The following is a 19,881-nucleotide window of genomic DNA, read 5'->3' as shown; positions in this document are numbered from 1 at the left end:
GGGTCTAAGCGGAAGTGACGCCATGGGCCGCACCAACACAACAATAACAGCGCCGCGGTGGAAGATGTCAGTGAGGAACGACGCCAGACTAGGAAGGTAAAAGGGCGGAGAAGAGGAGCGGGTAGACTGGGGGTTGTGCAGACTGGAGCGCCAGTCTTGGGCTAGAGGGACCTGGGTTCAAATCCCCGCTTAGCCGCAAAGCCCTTCCCCTCTGCACCAGCATCCCGTCTCCCACCCAGGCCAGTGGCAGCATCCGAGCGAGACTGAAGCGCCCTCGCCCGCAGGAGCAAAAGCGCCTCTCTCATACTGCACGTAGGCTAGCCCCTGCATCGTAGTAACTGTAGCCATGGATTTATTCAATCCCTCTTTCGAAAGCAGTTGAAACTGATGGCCCCGCCTTGAAGCAGCATGTTCTATAAGTAAGCTCTGTGCTGTCTGAGGAAGCACGAATATAAAAAGCTGCCTTTTGCCGTGTCCGGTTCCATTCGTGCTGGCAGCCTCTCTCCGCAGTCCCGTGCAGGGATCTTCTTCAGCACCTGCTACTAGATCTTTTTTAACTGGAGTTGCCAGGGATTGGATACAAAGCGTGCGCTCTGCCAAACTCAATCACGCATTTGTTTCAGTTTTCTGTCCCAAGGCTAGGAGCATCCATAATCATTCCATTAAAATCACTGAATTATGCACAATAATGTTGATGAAGCTTTAACAGTGGTTGGTGGTGAACTCCCAGTTTGGGGATCTAATCAAGCCCTCCCCGTCCCCACACAGCAAATTTTTCTGGCCCTGCACGACCACACCAGTTTGGTAGCAATGGTAAAAAGAAGTATGCATAGCACTGGGGGTGCAAATTGCCCCCTAATCAAAAATTGAAGGCAATGTGATTTAAAGTTTTATATGCAATACAAAAAAATGTTTATATCAACATTTGTGTGGCTGTTTGGGGATTTTCTTATGTACAGAAGGTAGTGGTAAGTAGATCTGCATCTACTACTAGATCTGTAGGTGATTTGCAATAGATCAGCATGGATCTCTGATTCATAGTTGTTTAACAGTAGCAGCAACAAGATGACTCACCACCACTTAAATATATGTTACTAAAATTAAGAGCACTTTTCTGCTGAAGGGTTGTAAACTGTCTTTTGTTCTGCTACTCAGAACAAATTGCTAGACTCTGAATTCTTTAATTCTAAGAGTAATTTTTTTGCACCAAGTTCTGGTTAGTGGATCTTGGGATCTTGGACCACCCCTGTTCAACACAGACTAAATAATCACATCTGTTCAGAATGATGGACTTTATTGCATTTTCATATGTTTGTGGCATTATAGTCAATAGCATATTACTGTTTTATGTTCAATTGCAGGTGGTCGTAACCCTCGGCTGTTGAGATTTTATTTTAATATTCTCAAGAAAACTGAAGTAAAAGCCATAAGAAAACACATCATATAACTGAGATTTGAATGATGGAATCATCTACAAATCTAGATGTTGGAGCCCAGTTAATTGTGGAAGACTGTTCTGGCAGCTATAGCCTGTCTCACATGCCAGATATTAAAGTGGAGCCTCACCTCGATTCCAGTGTTGAAGAAGGACCAGCTCAGAGTGTCGCCATGGGAATGAAATTCATTTTGCCCAATAGGTTTGATATGAATGTGTGTTCTCGGTTTGTCAAATCATTGAATGAAGAAGACAGCAAAAACATTCAGGATCAAGTGAACTCTGACCTTGAAGTGGCATCTGTATTATTTAAAGGTTGTGATTTAAAACTTATCTTTAGCTTTAACTATTATTGTTGGATAGCTGGATAAACAGGGAAATGCTATATTGGCAAAAGAATGCATACGCACATATGAATATCTAACATTTTTCTTGTTCAGCAGGCATCTCCTGGATCAGCCTTTAACTGCCTGCTGAGAACTTTTCTATGCCACCTAATAAGAATACATTTTTCCATAATGATTAATTGATGGCCTCTGATTTTATGTTGTTATTATTATATATAAATATTATTGTACACCACTTTGATTTTCTATGATATAGTGGTATATAAATCCTTTTATAAATAAATTAAATTCGAAGAAGCTATTCTGAACACTACTTTTTTCTTGCTTTCTTCATGTAGCTGAGTGCAATATCCATACTTCTCCTTCTCCTGGAATTCAAGTAAGACATGTCTACACCCCATCAACTACGAAGCACTTTTCTCCCATAAAGCAGTCAACCACATTAACTAACAAGCACAGGGGAAATGAAGTTTCTACAACCCCTTTGCTTGTAAACTGTAAGTGATGCTTCGTGGAATGGTAAATTTAAGTTTTCATTTTGGGATCCTCCATTGGGATTACTACAAGAAACTGGTATTTGCATTCACTTAGCCAGTCACCCAGTCATTTATTTATCTCTAAATTGATTAGGGGTAAGATCTCTTTAACTGAAAACAGTAACTTTGTCATTCTGGGATGCCAAGCTTTCTTTCAAAATAGAAAAGGGCTAGGCATGTTAGTATGCTGGAATAGAAAGGCAAAAGGCACCACACATAATGTCTTTGATATTCTGTTGCCTAATGAACGTCAAGAAATTGTAAGCCAGTTCATCATTTGTACATTGAGCAAACCTGCATTATTTTTCATGCTAATCATGTTGGGGGGAAAGACATGTAAGCCTTATCCTCACCCAATGAAAATTTTATTCATGTACACTTCTGAAATTCCAAGTAAGGCATTGCTCATATACTTTCAAGACTTCTCCTTGTAGCCATAGGGGCTGTGTCTGTCTCATTGAAAGCTGAAATTCTCAGCAAGCTGCTTTTTTCTAACCCCGGTCCCACATTCTTGCCTCTTTTGAAATCAGGGTCTACACACAATCCTCCTTATTGGATGACTGTGAAGGTAAATTAATTGTAAAGTAACTTTCTGTGCCAGAAATAGTAGCAGGCTGCTTGGTTGTGTCAGCTATGTGATCATCAGCTATGTGTTACTTTTCTCTAACAACATGCAGTCAGTATTGTAGTCCTAAATCATGGCAGTATTGCACCACAGAAGTTGATATATTTCTGCTGTTTTTGCAGCTCTTTCCGTTCACCAGCTGGCAGCTCAAGGGGAAATGCTGTATTTAGCTACACGCATAGAGCAAGGTGAGAATTTATTTTGGTCTTTTTTTCTGCCAAAAAATGATCAGCTGCTGGGTTGGGATGGGTCCTGCAACTGGCCCTATTCACATTTGTGCTTTATTTCATACATTTCTGTTCTGAATTTACTGTGGAAATAGTTCTGAAATGTTTTTTGCCTCATAGATTATGAGGTCAAAACTTATATATCAGCACTGCAGAATATATCTATCATCTATCTATCTATCTATCTATCTATCTATCTATCTATCTAGTTTTATGTTTTCTAGTCACTCTTCTTTAAAAAAAGAATCATAGTGCAAACCTGGTTTTTTTAGTGCTGTGATGCTCTGGTTATAACTCTTATCCAAGCTATCCTGTGATATTTGTTCTTTGAATTATGCAACGTTTATTGCTCATTGGCCAAACAGGCTAACGTTGAATTACGTAACAGGGCAAAGTACATATTTCAGATAGTAGGAGGTGTTTACCCTGGCCCCTTATTGTAGCAAGCCTTGTCCTCATTTTTAGGGCCTATGGCATCCAGAATTTGCTTCCAAAAGTGAGTGAAGCTGACTCATTTGTTCCTTCTCACCCACTTCTGACAGTATTCACTCCATGGCATTGCCTACTTTGCATTTCCACCATAGCAGGGATCCACAAATTGTGTCTTGGCTTAGTAGTCAGCTGTTATTTTTGTTTGCAACCAATTCCACTCCCCTGCAAGACTCAAAAGATTGGGAAAGGGTCTCTCTCACTTGAAACTGACCTTTGAAAAGGAGCAGAGGGCAGTATTCACTGCTTTTCTGCATCCCTCTTAATCCCAGCATAGTGAGTTGAGATCCAACCCCCCCCCAAAAAAAAATATTCATAATAACTTTATTCCAGCATTGCATGGAGACAACAGGAGTGAGATGGTTGATCTGTATGTTTTGTTAAATAGAAAACGTAATCAACCATACGGACGAAGAAGGCTTTACCCCTCTGATGTGGGCTGCAGCTCATGGGCAGATAGCAGTGGTAGAATTTCTGCTTCAAAATGTGAGTGAAAATACGTTTCCCCCCATGCATTTGTAGTGATAGTCAACAATTGTGGTGCTCTAAATCCATCAAGAACAACGCTTGTAGCCTCTGAAGGTTGTCTGAAGACCTCTTGTGAAGCCTTACATAGATGGTAACAATGCTGCGCTATCGTTTAAATCCCAGGTTGTAATTTTCTGTCTCGACCTGGGCAACACCATGTTTTAGCCATGTTACAAAAGATTCAGAGGAGAAACACCAATGCATGATTTATGCACGAAATCTGAAGAAAAATCAATCTGAGGGCTATTTTTTATTCTTATCTAGCCACTGAGGATGATACCCATTTCTTCCACTTACAATTCCTGGCTGAACATATGTTGCTAACTGTTCTACCTCTACAAATCCTAGGTTCTGATACCCCATGAGCAGGGGCGTAGGAAGGGGGGTGCATACCGCGCCGCCCCCCTGCGCCTCCGCCACTCCGGGTGCCGGAGCAGCGAGCTACGCCCCTGCCCATGGGCACTGTAACAGTCTTTCTTTCCAAAAGGCATGAATGAACAAGTCCATAAGCAATGGAACTGTTTACCAGGTACAGAGAAAAGAAGCAGTAGTTCGAGCCGCAACAAATCATGCTTAGGCTGTACATAAGGGAAAAAGAAGTGTAGGCAGTTGGTCATTTGAACAAATTGTCCATGGAACTTTTGGAATCTCCTCTTCTCCATGTAAAGAAGTAAATGGCTGAGCTGAGTCCAGGGTGATTTCAGTACCTAGAATCTGGACAGTATATAATTGGACACATGGGGTTCTACTCATCAGGGTTTTTGTTAATCTAACCCATAACACATTTTAAACCACTGCTTTTTCTGTCAGGGTGCTGACCCACAGATCCTTGGAAAAGGGCGAGAGAGTGCACTATCACTGGCCTGCAGTAAAGGATACACAGACATTGTCAAGATGTTGCTCGACTGCGGAGTTGATGTAAATGAGTATGACTGGGTAAGCCCTTTACTGGAGCTACTATTCACATTACTAACTTTTGGGTATTAAAAGAAGCCAGAATATATGGACCCCTGTTCATATACAGCTTGTTTGGGTCACTGAACTGTGCAAATGAATTCTGATATTATTATTGTTTCTTTTCATTTCTTTTTCAGAATGGAGGTACACCTTTGCTCTATGCTGTGCATGGGAACCATGTTAAATGTGTCAAAATACTCTTAGGTAAGTATTATGAAGGCAGTTATTAGCCAATAAGGGCTGTAAGAAAATCAATGATTTGTTTCCTGTTGTTTTAACTAGAGCACGGTGCTGATCCTACTATAGAGACAGACTCCGGATATAATTCCATGGATCTGGCTGTAGCCCTGGGCCATCGTAGTGGTGAGTATTCAAGCACTTTAGAATTTACTTTAAGGGTTGGTGCTTTTTTTTGTATCAGCCGCTTTACCTGTTGGTGGTTTACAAAATGCACAGGCTTTTACTGTTGCTTCTGGAGAGGCCTTCTTTATCACCATTTACATCAGTGGTAGTTGATGCAGAGCTGGGGGAAGACAGCCTAGTGCTGTGCATGCATTGCACTCCCTTCCCCCGCCCCTTTGATCATCTCACTGTTATCCTTTATGCTGTAGATTGATAGCTGCTTCTTTTATTACCTAGAACTTGGTGGGGGCAGGATAGGACTAACAAATGAGCTTGCCCCTATTTATGTATGAAGGGGCCAAGTTCCACTTCTTGGTCATGCCAGAACAGCAACAGGAACCAGAGGGGCCAGACTGAAATGTGGCCAACGTTCTGCAGGCCACATTCCAATGGAAGTTTTTGCCTTTCCTTAATTTGCTGCTTTTGGCAGTGATCAGATATACCAATAGTGAATGGGGCCAAAAGCATTTTATAATGATGATGATGATGATTTATTATTTATACCCCGCCCATCTGGCTGGGCTTCCCCAGCCACTCTGGGTGGCTTCCAAAAAAAATTTAAAATACTGTAATACATCAAACATTAAAAGCTTCCCTAAACAGGGCTGCCTTCAGAGGTCTTCTAAAAGTCTGGTAGTTGTTCTCTTTGACATCTGGTGGGAGGGCGTTCCACAGGGAGGGCGCCACTACCGAGAAGGCCCTCTGCCTGGTTCCCTGTAACGTGGCCTGTAACTTGAATCTTACATATTCATACACACACACAAACACACACACACACACACACACACACACACACACGGATTACTATTCTGGATTACTACAAACTCTATGCAATTTCCACTTTTTCAGCTCTCCTATTTACATCTCCAAAATAGGATAGATCACCACTTAAGAGCTGAACACTAATCATGTTTTTTCCCCCCTGATTCAGTTCAACAGGTTATTGAGTCACACTTATTAACACTCCTTCAAAACATCAAAGAATAATGACATTTTCGTCATGAGACAAGACTTTGTATGTGAAGAAAAACTGGGTTTTAGGACTGATCAACATGAAAAAGACTTGATTTTTTAAAAAATCAGCACCGTGATCCCACCATTGTTGGAGGACAGCAGGTGGGGGAGACTCTCATTACTTTAGGCAGTCCTAGTTTGCCACCCAAACCAGGGATTTTGGCAGTATCTGTTGGCCTGCATGTTTTAAGCAGTTATTGGTTGTGCAGATGGAAAAGTTAGCAGCACCAGAGCTGCAGTGTTGAGCATGGCCTGCCACCAGCAAGCCTTTCCCTTGCAGCAGTGCTGCATTATCATACCAGAAGATGACAGTGTACAAAATCACATGACGGGGACTGTTGTGTAAGAAACTTCCTCAGCTACATTTTTGGGCAGAGTGCTTGACATTTGGATTCAGGAAAACTTTCTGAGGCTTTGCTCAGGCAACACTTCTCTCATTGGTAAGATTTACCATGATTCAATTTCACGTATTTGGCTGACCTTTGTCAAACATCATCTATCCTACTTGCAAATATTTCATGCAATATTGAATATTCTGTTTGACAAAAGAATTGGAGAGAATTTAACATCGTATAAAATAACATACCTCCTTATTCTTCATAATCTATTAAAAGCCTACTTGGAGCACATTAGTGCATATGCTACTGAAATGAGTCAGGCTGGTGCCAGGGAATGCAGCATATCTATTAAAATTTGCAGTTAAGAACTGGCTAGGTACTCTTAGGTGAGGGTAGAAAGGCTTTCTTCCTGATTGTACTCTACAATCAGCTTGTATATCAACCCACAGATGTAACTGGACTTCAATATACGTTACTTGTTTGCTGGTGAATGGCAGAGGGGGGTCAAGAGTTTCATCCCATTTGTATCGTGCTTCTTTTCTGTGCTGGCTCATGCTTAAAATACAAGGCTGCTCTACCTCTGTATTTCTGACTTTGCCACCCAAGTCATCTGAAAATAAATCCCCCAATTAGCTAGTTTACTTGGAGCTGAAAGTTGTTCTGTAAGTAGTGAAGTTCTTTCGGGGTTATACTTCAGAATATAAGTGAGTAAATTTCCTGTTTGGATGTTTTGCTTTGTTTTTATTTTATTTTAAAAATAAATATCAGCCAATAGCGAAAAATGATTTTCAGTACTTTTCTCCAATATGCTGTGTTTCTATGAACCAATATTTTTTTGACATGAGAGAGGTTTGAATCATGTCCCTTTAATTCTGAAATGGTTAGATTCCATGAAACACCTGTGTTTTCTGAGCATATGGGGCAGATCTTAAAACTATGAGTGGAGAATGTAGTCTGGTACCTTCACACAAACAAGATAAACCTTTTAACAGCCTTTCTGAAAGGCTGAGAACCACAAACTTTGACATGATCCTCTGCTACAGGTCAAGGCTTATACTCAAAATGTAGACAAGTAAATGGTACTTGTCTTGCATTAGGACTTTGTCATACCCAAAGAGCCAAGACGTTCAAATGGTCAATACTGTGAACTTGTGATTACTGAGAATTTTGCACAGATTACCATGACATGCTGTATAAATGTAAATAAACCCTTCCCATTTCACCCAGTGTACCTAAAAGCTGTCTGAAACAGCAATGGGACTATTTTCCACTCCTACGCTTGCCTAAATAAGGTTGAAATGTGTAAGAGTGAACTGTAAATGTATTTAAACGAATGTTAGGTAGCGCAATGTGCTCAAAGCCTAAGAGCTAGAATAATAATTAAAACAAATATTTATTTCCAAGTAAAAGTGTTTCAGACTTAGTATAAGGCAGATTGTGAACAGGGCATCCTTTTGTGGTTACAACCGATGAAAACGAGCCTGCTACCATGTTGCCGTATCTCTATCGCATATTACACGGAACCATTATTTTTCAGTTAAACAACAAAAAAAACAAAAACCTGTAGAAGTAACAATGTTTTATTATAAAGTTAAAAGCATTTAGCATATGTTTAAAATGCATGTTTCCAGTAATGAAAATAAACATTTTTCTCTGAGGGGTAATTTTGCAATACTGAACATGCAATAGGTTCCCTATTCTCAAAAATATGATTAGCCAAAGCAGACTATTTAAATTCCTCCATTCCCCCCCCCCATGGACCTATGCAAGTGTACCCCTCTATAAATGATGTCTTAGATGCACTATGTCTTAGATGTGTCTGCCAAGTTTTTGCTCAAGCTGCTCAGCTAAACTATTGTTTTGATCTTGTAAAGTTGTGTCTTAGGTGTTATTACCTATTTTGAGAGTTGCAAGTTCTTCATACAGTGCAAATAAACTGTTTTCAAATGAAATTGTTTACCTTGATTTCTTCTTGAGCATGCTAAATGAAAAAAACACATGATTTTTCTTCTGTAACTGTCAATGGTTGCATTTTATGCAACATTAGGCTGGAGGTGTCCCATGCATGTTTTATATAGCTTAAAGGTCAGATGAGACCACCCCAGGGGTCACAATTTGGCCTATATGGCCATTTCCCCCCCCCCCATCATATCCTCCTGCCTCTACATCTGACTTAAACTGTGGGGCAGGTAAAGCTGCAACTGCAAAGGAGCAACTGGGATCCCCCTAAGAGTTTACTCTGAATTGTTCCTTTGCAAGCAGGGCTTGCATTCAGTGCATTTGGTGGCAAATGCAAGCCCTGCCGTAACTGGCTGTTCTTGGGAGCTCTCAGTCAGTACTGAATTTATTTTTAAGGAAGAAATATGAGTGCACTTAAACATGCACATCTGATTCCTTTGAAGTGGAACCACCCACTGGGTTCTTTGTTTATTCCAGTAGGAAACAAATCCTGGGGCAGTTTAGGCTTGTCTGAATAATCCATGCTCATGCTGGTTTTCCCCAACCAGCCATGATGCGGAGGTCAGAATAAACTATAGCTTCAACTCATGGCTTGTTTGGAGGAAAAGAAAACTACAAGCACTGCTTTGGCTGCAACAGCTTGTTTCTCTCCTGGAGCAAGGAGTATGGGTTTGAGAAGAACTAGACAGCAAACAGCTCAGGCAGACTAATTAACCACTTAATACTGGGCATAACCATGGCCAATATCAGCAGGGTGGGTTTTGTAGAATATTACTTAACTGGCAGTTATACCATTTTCACCTTTCCATTTTAATGTGCTCTTGCTTGTTGAAGATAATTGACATGTACTGCTTTTCCATGGGATATTCATCATGTGTTCATCCTTTTGGTGTATGCAAGTCATTCAATTTATCCCTGCATGACTGTTATTTAAGACAATATACAGATAGGATCATAGGCTGGTATCTCATGGTGCAAGTCCATCAGAACAGAGTTGAGAAGCAATTTTGACATATCACTACCTATTATCATTATGATTAATTGAATTTATATACCACCCTATACCCAGAGCTCTCAGCGCCTAGATCTGTTGCCAAAGTTAGGAGATCCACTGAGGCAGATTTAGGGATCTGGAGAAAATTGACACCCCCCCCAAAAAAAAAGCTCCCTTACCTATTATACACAACTGGATACCAACTTTTGTGTAAATTGCTTTCAAATGAAGGGAGCTGAATAAACAAAATGTCCGTACTCCATCTGATAAAGGGGTTTTAGCATCAGGGTGTTGTTTTTTGTCCAAGTGCCACAGCCTGGCTTACTAGTCCACAGTAACTTATTTGTTCTGCTGAAAAAAATCAAGATCAATTTCTAAGGTACAGGAACCTAACTTGCATGGCACAGGTGCTCACTAGTAGCTCCTACTGTATGCATTTGCAGTTCAGACACAAGAGAAAAGTTATTATTAAATGTTTTTTTCTATAACGAGCAGTGAGTATTCTCCAGAGGCTCACAAAACCAGATTCCAGTTCTACCTTGCAGTAAAAGCACAATGAATCTAACTCCATTTCTGTTTTAACAAGCCATCTGCTGCAAGAAGAGCAGTCACTTGGCTACACTGGCCAAGGCTGATGAAAGCTGGAGTCCAACAGCACCAGAGGCCAGAGATTAGCCACCCTTCATTTCCAGCTACTACCTTGTTGATAACATTTAGCTCAAACTTGACACTCAGGTGCTTCCTTTACGGTTTAAACAAGGGGGGGGAGGAGATGGAATAGGCAATTGTTCATATAATTTGACACTGGCAGTTGCATTTGCATTAAACTGCAAATAAAGTTTACTATTTATTTCCACACTCAAAGCAATGCGGCTCCCACTAAGAGAATTAACAATATGTTGCCTGTTTTTTAAAGTGACACAATTAAGTTTCCTAAGATTACACAATTGTTCTCTGCATGTGTGTACTGTAGAAGTCAACCTCCTGAACGAATTATTTGGTTGTGACACAGAGCTTCTTGTGCACTCTGAACATTATGGTTGCTTCTGATAAGGACAAATTATAGAGGTTAAACAGGGAACTCTTGTCATATGAATAAGAGAGTTCCTAAAGTAAATCAGAAAGGTAGGGTCCTGTGTCAATTAACTATTCTAAGCCAGTCTTCATGCCTGTAACTAATGGAATACTATCTGCCAGCCTACTGTCAGAACTATGAATGTTTTTACCTTTGACAATCTGGTTATGTTTCTGCCAGTGACCTGTATTTGATCTAGGCTAGATTTGGACCATTCTCCTTTATTTGCCGCCTTCTGACATTAAGCATACTTCACTTTTGAGCTCTGCTTGTACTACGTATGCTGGCATATGTATCCATCACTGAAAATTATACAAAGCAAAACAGGAATGGGGATAGAAGAACTTGAAATATTATGGTTATTCAGTAAATTAATAACACTTTCTGATTAAGTTTAAGCCAAGGTGTTCCATTTCACATCAGAAATTTCAATAAATACATTCTTATCTATGTACAAAATACTACTAAAAGTATTTGCCTAAACATTTAGTCTTTATTAGCATTTTTATGTGGTACTTTTCAATTTTGTATACTTTCAACCCAGCCATGAATAATTAAATGCTCCGTGCACTAGCAATAACTGAAGAGAGCTGCAATTTGAAGGAGTTTCCAATTAGAGATCTTAGACTTCTTAAGATCAGTACAAAAATGTTACAAATAAAAAGTCACAATATAAAATAGCAGCTCCATGTAATGTTCAAGTTTTACTCAAAGTGACAGTTCAGTTTGCTTCGTTCTTTGATGCCTCATCAAAGTTCTCCACAAGATCTGAAAAGGAGAGTTAACAACAGTCAGGCTTTTAACATGCAAAGAATCAGCACTGCCATTTCCAAGTCTTTCATCCTAAAATCCAGTTTGCTGAATTATAAACAAGTTATCTACCATAGAACATTAAGCATTAAAGCCCACTGGACAAGTACCCAACTATACCCATCTGTAACCTTCCAGTTATTTTCGGCAATCCAGCAAGTAGAAGTGAAACTTAAGCTCTATTCAGGTGTTTTATCAGATGATGAGGGAGAGCTAAGATGAGGATCCTAACTCTGCCCCTACCCAATCACCTCCATTAGCCATAGGAATCAATTCTGTAGTAAGGATCCTTTCTATGCATGTAGACTCCCTATGTGATTTAAACCTGATTTTTCCAGATCTCTAAAATCACATAGGGAGCCTACATACTTCAGATGTTATACCTCAACTCATGTGGGCCAACAGGAACAGCAAGAATGAGACAGATCTAGCACACTCATCCTCACTCCTCTCTATGCATGAGGGAACAGTGCTTTTGTATTTAGCCAAAATGTACTCCAACAGGTAAACCACCACCATGTTCTTGCCATCCTCCTCAACCTGACAGACATCAGGCCTAAAAGACAAAATAGGTTCTTGGGATCTGCTTTTGAACAGCCAGCACCTGGAAGTCATTGCCCCATAGACAGGCCTATTTCAGTTTTTCTATTGTATCTCACTGTCATCAGATATCCTAGGAACAAACATAATGACTAGAAGTCAAATGTGTCCTGTGTGAGTGAAAAGGCACTTCTACTCATACAATTTTAGCAATATCCCTTCTTACTACAGCCCCTATGCACCAGGAGTTCCAACCCTCTGATTTTCAGACACTGCAATAAGAATGAGAAAATAAGGAAACCCCATTCCATGACCAGAACTCTGCTCTGCTCTCGAAATGCAGTGTGGTACCAGAAACTAAAAAGTCAACTACCCAAATCCATTAAGGTAAGCACCAAAGAAAACACATAACCAAACACATCAAGACCTAGAGCACTAGATTTAAGCATGAACCAGAGAACTAACTATTCTTCCTGCACAGGTGTATTTTGTTTCATTATTGTTGCTATCTAAATGCCATAACACTTTCTCTTCGTTACCTTGTTCATTCCTCACACTCATTACTTTTGTAAGAAAAGAAATGAAGACTTGTTTTTACCTGGAACTTCATCGTCATCTTCCTCACCAGTAGCAAGAGGTGCTTTTCCATCCACAGCTGTAATCACAAGCAGATTGACACAAATGAGACATTTCTAAGCCAGTCTTTTCCAAAACTAGCCAAATTTGCAGCAAAACACAGTAACTGATTACAACCCTGTGCCCACTTACTTGGGAGTAAGTCCCACTGAACTCAGCATGACTTATTTCTAATTATCTTGGCTTCTACTGCATGTGCTTTATCCCTAAGTACCCACTCTAGAATATCGTGCTCATCAACCACTCCCTTCCACAGTAGTCCACAGCCTTTAACTGCGTGTTGTTTGCTAGAATACAGCCTAAGCAGAGGACTCCAAAACGCTGTCTGACAAAGCAGAAACAAGCAGTCAAACTTCAGTCATGAAGAGGTTCCTTCAAGCAATAAAAGGTATTAAGTCCCATATCCAACCCTTTGAGAGAAGGAGCTTCTGAACACATTCTCATATTCAGGGAAGTAACAAATCAAATGTTTTTGAAGAATAGCAATTTCAATCTAAGATTCTTTGAAGCACAGAATGAAGAGTACCCCATGCACCATTTGTTTCTAAATATAACAGCTGAAAATATATTTTGCTTAAACATGACCTGTCCTAGCTACATGCACATATAGGTACTAATTAGCCAATTTAGCCATGGTTAAGCAGTACTTGTTCAGGTGTTTCCCTATGGGACTGGCAGAAAACAGTTTTTTCCTACCCACCCCAAGCAAGTGGGATTTCCTCTAATGCTAGAAAATAAATCCCTTTCAGTTGAGGAGGGATCCACTCTCTCTCCATGGTACAATCCTCTGGGGAAGGTTATATAAAGGACAACATCTGAACAGGTTCTCTATTTCATAAGCTTCAGATAGCCACTGTGAGAACTGCATTTCCCAAACTTGAGTCTCCAGCTGGTTTTGGATGGCAATTCCAGTCATCCTTATCCACCTGCTAGCTAGGGATGATGGGAGTTGTAGTCCAAAAACAGCTGAAGATCCAAATTTGGGAAACACTTTTTTACACCAATAATATCCTTCTTAGTATAATTCAGGGCTATAATTCTATGACTCTTGTTATCATGTCTTGTTTCTGAAAAGCAACTGGCTGTCCCAACCACCAGCAACAGCAGCACACACACATCAAATGAAATTAGATGGGCTGATATTGTCTCAGTGGCTTCTCTAAGAGAGGTCACTCCTGTGGACACCCAAAGCCAAAAAGAATATTATAAAGCAAGCAAACAAACACTGCAAGCCCCATGTTGGTGCAAAAATTTTAATTCTCAGAGTGAGTCTTCCAAGTTCTACTCACGTTGTTTGGGCAGAGCCTCTGCTAGTCTCCTCAAGCTGGTCAGACTGTCAGCACCAAGCTGGTTTAAGATGCTAGGCAGCATTTCAGTCAGCTGCTTTGTCTCAGCATGGCCTGTGATTGTGAAAGTGTTAGCTGCTAAAGATGCTTGAACTTTAGGGTTGTTGAAGTGGATGACAGTGCCCTGGTTGGTAAACATGTTCACCTGCAAAGCAACACAATTTTTTTTTTGAGCAAGCAAACTTTTGCAATCACAATGAACTTTAATATGAAAACTACAGTGATAATATTCTCAAATGAGTTAAAACCAGTACTTCTCAGAAAAAAGAATTTATAAAAGCACCATAAAAACAAAAAAAGTAGTTACCTCCTCAATACCAGAGATGTTATTTACTCCAAGTTTCTTTAATGAAAACTGAAGCTTCTTGTCATCTGCTGTTGCTGTTCTGTGAACCACCTTCTTCTTTCTACGGGCAGTACCCTATGAATAAGGAGACTAAATGTTAAGTCCTCTCAAAATGTACGAATTCCAAGTAGCAAAATGGCCTGCAACTCTATTCTATTCCTGGCTGTAACTTAATAAAAATGTCTATTTCAGAAGCTAGGTAACAATACCAAACTGGCTACTAAAGAGAAGTGAGTGACCGCTAACGAACTAATTTCTGTTCGCAGGAATTATGAAAGCAAGGCCTGAAGTAGATATTTGTCTGGTGGCCTCTGGCAAGCAAGAATCTACCCCCAGAAAGCAGGCAGAGTAGCTTTCAAACACTCAAGAGTCACTTACTATTTTCTCAAGCAAGCAACATCCCACAAACGAGCAGCACAAGTATATCTAGGCAGATACCTTAAAAAAAAATTCTTAGATAGCAGGGAATTGTTTCTACAGATTTTGCTGCAACACCAAATTAAGATTAGAGTTTTGTTTTGCATTTTTGGCCATTTACTTTAATTTGAATAATTTATCTGAGCAGATGTCTGGCTGGAGGGGGAACACAAACATTCTCCAGAGAAAAAAAGAATTAAGCATAACTGTTGCCACACGCTATAGGTTTGTTTGTTTACTAACAATAGAATACATCTCGTATACCACAGTCCAGAATTAGAAGATAAAGAGACAAATGTCAGCACAAGTCATCTTCAGGAACTTTTAGGGAAATTTTCAAGAAGTTACATCTGAGGTAAAGTTATGTTGCCCATAAATATTTGCCAGGACAGGTTGTAGTGTTTACTAGCTAAAAAAATACAGGTTAACTATTAAGAATAAAATAGTAATTATTAGCAGTTCAACTACTATGGCTTTGCTATAGCTAATAAAAATTTTGGAAATGTTAGTGCAAGCATAAGGAAATAGAAATTACTTTAAATAGAACAAAACCAACAAGATCTGTAGGTTGATGCATTTTTAAGCCTCACAACAGTAATTACTTGTACTATATTTTAAAGGCTAAGCTTGTTTTACTTCAATTACATTGACAGACACCTTAAAGTAGTTAGCATAATGAAAATTATAGGTTCCAGCAGTAAGGCACTTATGTTCAGACCTGAAATTCCACTGGCTCCACCTTTATTAAAGATAGGTTTCTGATGCAAGTTGTACATAATAAAAGCTGACAAAAGTATTAGGTAAAAAACTGGTGGCTGCATATACATTAGGTAGTTTAAACCTTTACAGCAGAATCCTAAGCATGTTTCCTCGAAAGCCAAGTCTGAGTTGGCTCTCAAGCCATGTGTTTCATACTGCAGCCTTGTAAATTACAGGAAATTTGCTGTTACACAAAATCCTACGGCAACCCTACACCATGAGTAAAAGCATTTTCATCAGCCAGCCTTTTACCAAACTATCAACATTGATATTTGAACACAGTTACATTCTTTGTGCTCATTCAGGCATTAATAATATTGTTAAAAGTGTACATTAGAAGAGCTATTATGTTTAAAGTTAGCTAACTAATAAACATTTAGGTATTTTGTTATTTCTTATTACCACCCTCCCTAGGGAAAACAGCTTCTTCCATCTCTTTTTGTTATCCTTACAAGCATCCTTCGATACAGTTTAGACTAAGGAATGGTAAGTGGCCCAGATGCACCCAGTGAGCTTCATAGCTGTGTAAAAATTTAATACATGTCTCTCTGGCTCAAGTCCTGCATGCTAACCATTACTCTACATTAATTCATGAACAGCATTATGAGTTTGGGGTGGAGGGAAGTAGCTGAGTTCCTGTGAGATACTTCTCTAAACCCTAGAAACGGCAAGTGTTGAAATATAAACCAGGTTAGCTTCCTGTGTGGAGGCGAGCGCCTGAGCGATGTGTCATTAAGAGAACAAAGGAAATGGGGCTCCGTGTGAGACAACAAATGGGTGGGGCCCCACCGTCAACTCAGATAGTTAGAAGGGCAAAGCTTGAGTTGAGAGTTTGCAGAGATGTGACCTACAGGAAAAAGCAGCTAGCTAGAGAGAGAGTCAGAGAGCAATGTCTGATGACTGTTTTAACTCCAAGGTGCAGCTATGGGATAAACATGACTGCTTTGGGTTGCTGATGCTGTTAACCTCTTCATCATAGGGTCAGTCTGTACACATGTGTAAAAAAAAAACATGTATCATAAAGATGCCAGTCTCCGCTATGCGCCCCAGTTCCAAAAGGAAACACAGACCCTCAGCAAGTGCTTGGAACCCCTGAAATCTCTAGGAGACTGGGGTGGGATGCAAAAATATATTGCATATGCCTAAATTCAGGTATAACCTCCTCTTCCCCTCCAAACAACAACAAAATCCTAATCGTCTTCTTCAAAATACAGGCTACAGAAAAGCTGTAAAAACATAAATGCAGCGTTGCTAGACAATAATAAAAAAGGCCTGTACAAGTACTGTAAAATGCAGCAGCTGCAGCCAAGGTGAAAGGAAACACGAATTTTGGAGAGGCAGGGAAGATGAAACGAGGCCACCTTACCTTCCCACCGATGCGCACTTGAGCTTGCAGCTTAGCTAGTTTTTCTTGATTCATGATAGTTTCTTTCATCTAAGGGAAGAAGAAGAGACGTGAGGCGATCAGGCGGACGACACCCAAGCAAAGAGGCTGGAGAGGGCGGAGAGGGCCCGATGAGCCCGGTTCTCGTGGCGGGCGGCGCCCCCGAAGCCTCCTCACCCTCTTGGGCCCAGGCGAGGGAAGAGAGGCCTCGCCTCACCCTCGGCCGAGCTCGGGCCGTGAGGAACTTTCTGAGCTGAGGCAGGCAGCCTGCGCCACCGCGAGGAATGGCCTTCAAGCCAGAGGAGCCGCTAGGCCGAAAGGGGACCCAAGACACCACCCCCCGGAGGCCTGGAGAGAAACGGGCGCACGCAGAACCCAGGGCCCGCGGCTTCTCCCCGGCTCGAAGGCCTCAGAGAGCTCCTTCCAGGCGCACCTGGGGCCGCTGCTCCCACCTCCAGGCCTGTCCATCTCCCTTCCCCCACCTCCTTCAGGTGTCCCCTCCTTTGTACCTTCTCAGAAGGAAGCGGCCCGACCTGGGCAGGGCGAGGAGCTGAAGGGCTGCGGCCGGGAAAGCGCGGAGCCTGATGCGCGCACGCGGAAAAGAACGAAGATGGCCGCCGGAAGGGAAAACAGGAGGCGGCGGCGGCGGCGGAGCGCCGTCGTGACGAAAGCAAGACGTCCTTACGCGCTCGCGCACGAACAACCCCAGCGTTCGATGCGCGTCCTCCGGAGTCTGAGCTTTAGCGCGCGTGCGCGAGCTTAGTTGGCGCTCTCTGCTCCCGCTTCCAGGAGGGAGCAGGCAGGCAGGGCGGTGTGGCGCGTGGCTCCCGGGGGCAAAACAACGACTGGTCGTGGCATATCGTGGTGTTAACAGATTGGATCAAAGAGCTTCAATGAATGGTTAAATTGTGCGGCGGGGGGAAGCAATGGCTAAAATCTTTGGATTTGAAAAACAGTTAAATTTACCTTTTCAAAGACTCCTTGACGATACCTGATGGGTGCTTATTTTTATATGTTTCATTACAAATATTGTGTATGTGTGTTTTAAATTCTGTTTTCCCTCTGATTATTTGCAGGGGGCATGATTGAGTTGTTCTTGGTTGGTTGGTTTTTATTATGTATTTTGTGATTTTATTTTGTGATTTTATCCTGTGAACGGCCCTGAGACCTGTGGGTATAGGGTGGCATATAAATTTAATAAATAAACAAATTACTACTACTACTATTAGGAAAACTGGTCGCCTTGCCTACCTATTTATTGTGAAGGCCATCTAGTTCTTATTGAGAGGTTTCTGTGTTAATAGAGCACAATTGAAGTATTTACAAAATTAACTTTGTCTACTTTTCTGTTTTATATATCTATACAATTTAACGCCTTTACTACAGCAGGGTTCAGAATGCTCCAGAATTAATACATTCATTTATCCTCCAGGAAGCAAAAGACATTTGCACAGGCATTTTTTTCAGCCAGAACTCACTGGAACTTAGTTACAGCACCTCTCAGGTGGGCACCATTGCCCATTATAAGAGCACAAGGGTTCTGGCAGCACCTCTTTTTCTTGAAAAATAGGCCTGGCATTGCACATGGTTCCTGCCCTGCCCATTTAACCCTCACAATAATCCTGTGAGGGTGGGCTAGGCTAGGCTGAGAGAGAACGACTGGTCCCATATTGCTCACTCAGCTTCATAGCCTAGTGGGGATTTGAACCTGAGTCCTGTGGCATCTGAGGTGCCTTGGATAGTTGTAATGTCTTTGGTGTCTCATATATCACAACCTTGAGTTAGAATTCCATCCCTGTGGTAGACTGATTCACACCACACAGACCTAAGTTGCAATAAATGAAAGTGATTGTTGGCATCATCATCAAGAGCAAGTGTCAGAACTCTTAGAGCTAAAGTTAAAATCAAAGTTCAGTCCATAGGCACACTTTTTAAATATTTCCCTATGGAAAAAGAGCTCTCTGCAAGAAGAAAACAAGCACAGCAATAAGCAAGCTGAACCTTCTTCCCTGGTACTCACTTTTTTCCTTGCAGGGAGAGTTGGGGAGGCAGTAACACCTGGCACCCCAGCATTACATCCAGAAGTAGTGCAGTCTGCTAGATCATACCAGGATCTGCCACCCCTTTCTTGTGCATGCTGGTGACAGCTCTTGAGGGTACAGGAACATAGCTGTCAACCGTCCCTTATTTGGCGGGAAACTCCCTTATCCCAGCACCGTGTCCCGCTGCTGTCCCTTATTGATGATATCCCTTAAATTTCCCGGGTTTCAAAGGAAGCAGCTCCTCTCCCTCCCTCCCTCCCTCCCTGCCAGCCAGGGAGGAGGGAGGCTACAACTGTGTTGCTTGCCCAGCCCGCCCCCATCTGGCTTCCTCTCACCATCCTGGGTCCCCGGGAGCCCCTCCCCACCAGGACTGGCGGGAGCCTCTGGCCCTTCCGCCGCCATCCTCCTCACGGCCACTGAACTGAGTGTCTCTGCCTGGGGCCTCCCCTCTTCCTGTCGCCACCGCTCCCGCTAGGCTGTGCTGCGGCTGCGCTGCTGAAGGACCCAGATGAGATGGGTAGCCTGGCGCGGCCTATGAATTGCTGAGGAGCCTTGAGAGGAGAGCAAGGGCAACCATAGAGAAAGCAGTTCAGAGAGAGGAGGCGGAGGCGCAGGCAGGTGTTCCAAGGGCTAACCATAGAGGGGGAAAGCAGAGGAAGGACCGCAAGCGCTTCT

At 41.8% G+C, this 19,881-nt stretch overlaps 2 protein-coding genes across 2 annotated transcripts; one reads left to right on the top strand and one right to left on the bottom strand.

The window, feature by feature from the left end:
• Window positions 1-2: 2 nt before the first annotated feature.
• On the top strand, window positions 3-8,850 carry ANKRA2 (ankyrin repeat family A member 2). Its single transcript, XM_083703337.1, has 9 exons — window positions 3-96; window positions 1,362-1,750; window positions 2,121-2,279; window positions 3,066-3,131; window positions 4,048-4,145; window positions 4,998-5,123; window positions 5,282-5,348; window positions 5,427-5,507; window positions 6,478-8,850. The coding sequence occupies exons 2-9, from the start codon at window positions 1,459-1,461 to the stop codon at window positions 6,531-6,533; spliced, it is 945 nt and encodes a 314-aa protein (XP_083559463.1). The 5' UTR covers window positions 3-96; window positions 1,362-1,458; the 3' UTR covers window positions 6,534-8,850.
• A 2,549-nt stretch (window positions 8,851-11,399) lies between these two features.
• Window positions 11,400-18,737, bottom strand: BTF3 (basic transcription factor 3). Its single transcript, XM_083703353.1, has 6 exons — window positions 17,674-18,737; window positions 17,147-17,215; window positions 14,566-14,679; window positions 14,202-14,403; window positions 12,875-12,931; window positions 11,400-11,694 (listed from the first exon to the last, which is right to left on the bottom strand). Exons 2-6 carry the CDS (start codon window positions 17,213-17,215, stop codon window positions 11,648-11,650), a joined length of 489 nt encoding a protein of 162 aa, XP_083559479.1. The 5' UTR covers window positions 17,674-18,737; the 3' UTR covers window positions 11,400-11,647.
• Window positions 18,738-19,881: the final 1,144 nt, after the last annotated feature.

This window comes from Podarcis gaigeae (assembly GCF_964106915.1).
Source record: "Podarcis gaigeae genome assembly, chromosome: 11".
NCBI classification, from domain to species: Eukaryota; Metazoa; Chordata; class Lepidosauria; order Squamata; family Lacertidae; genus Podarcis; species Podarcis gaigeae.
Note: the sequence above shows the minus strand (reverse complement) of the source record. Positions and strands in the feature narration are given on the sequence as shown.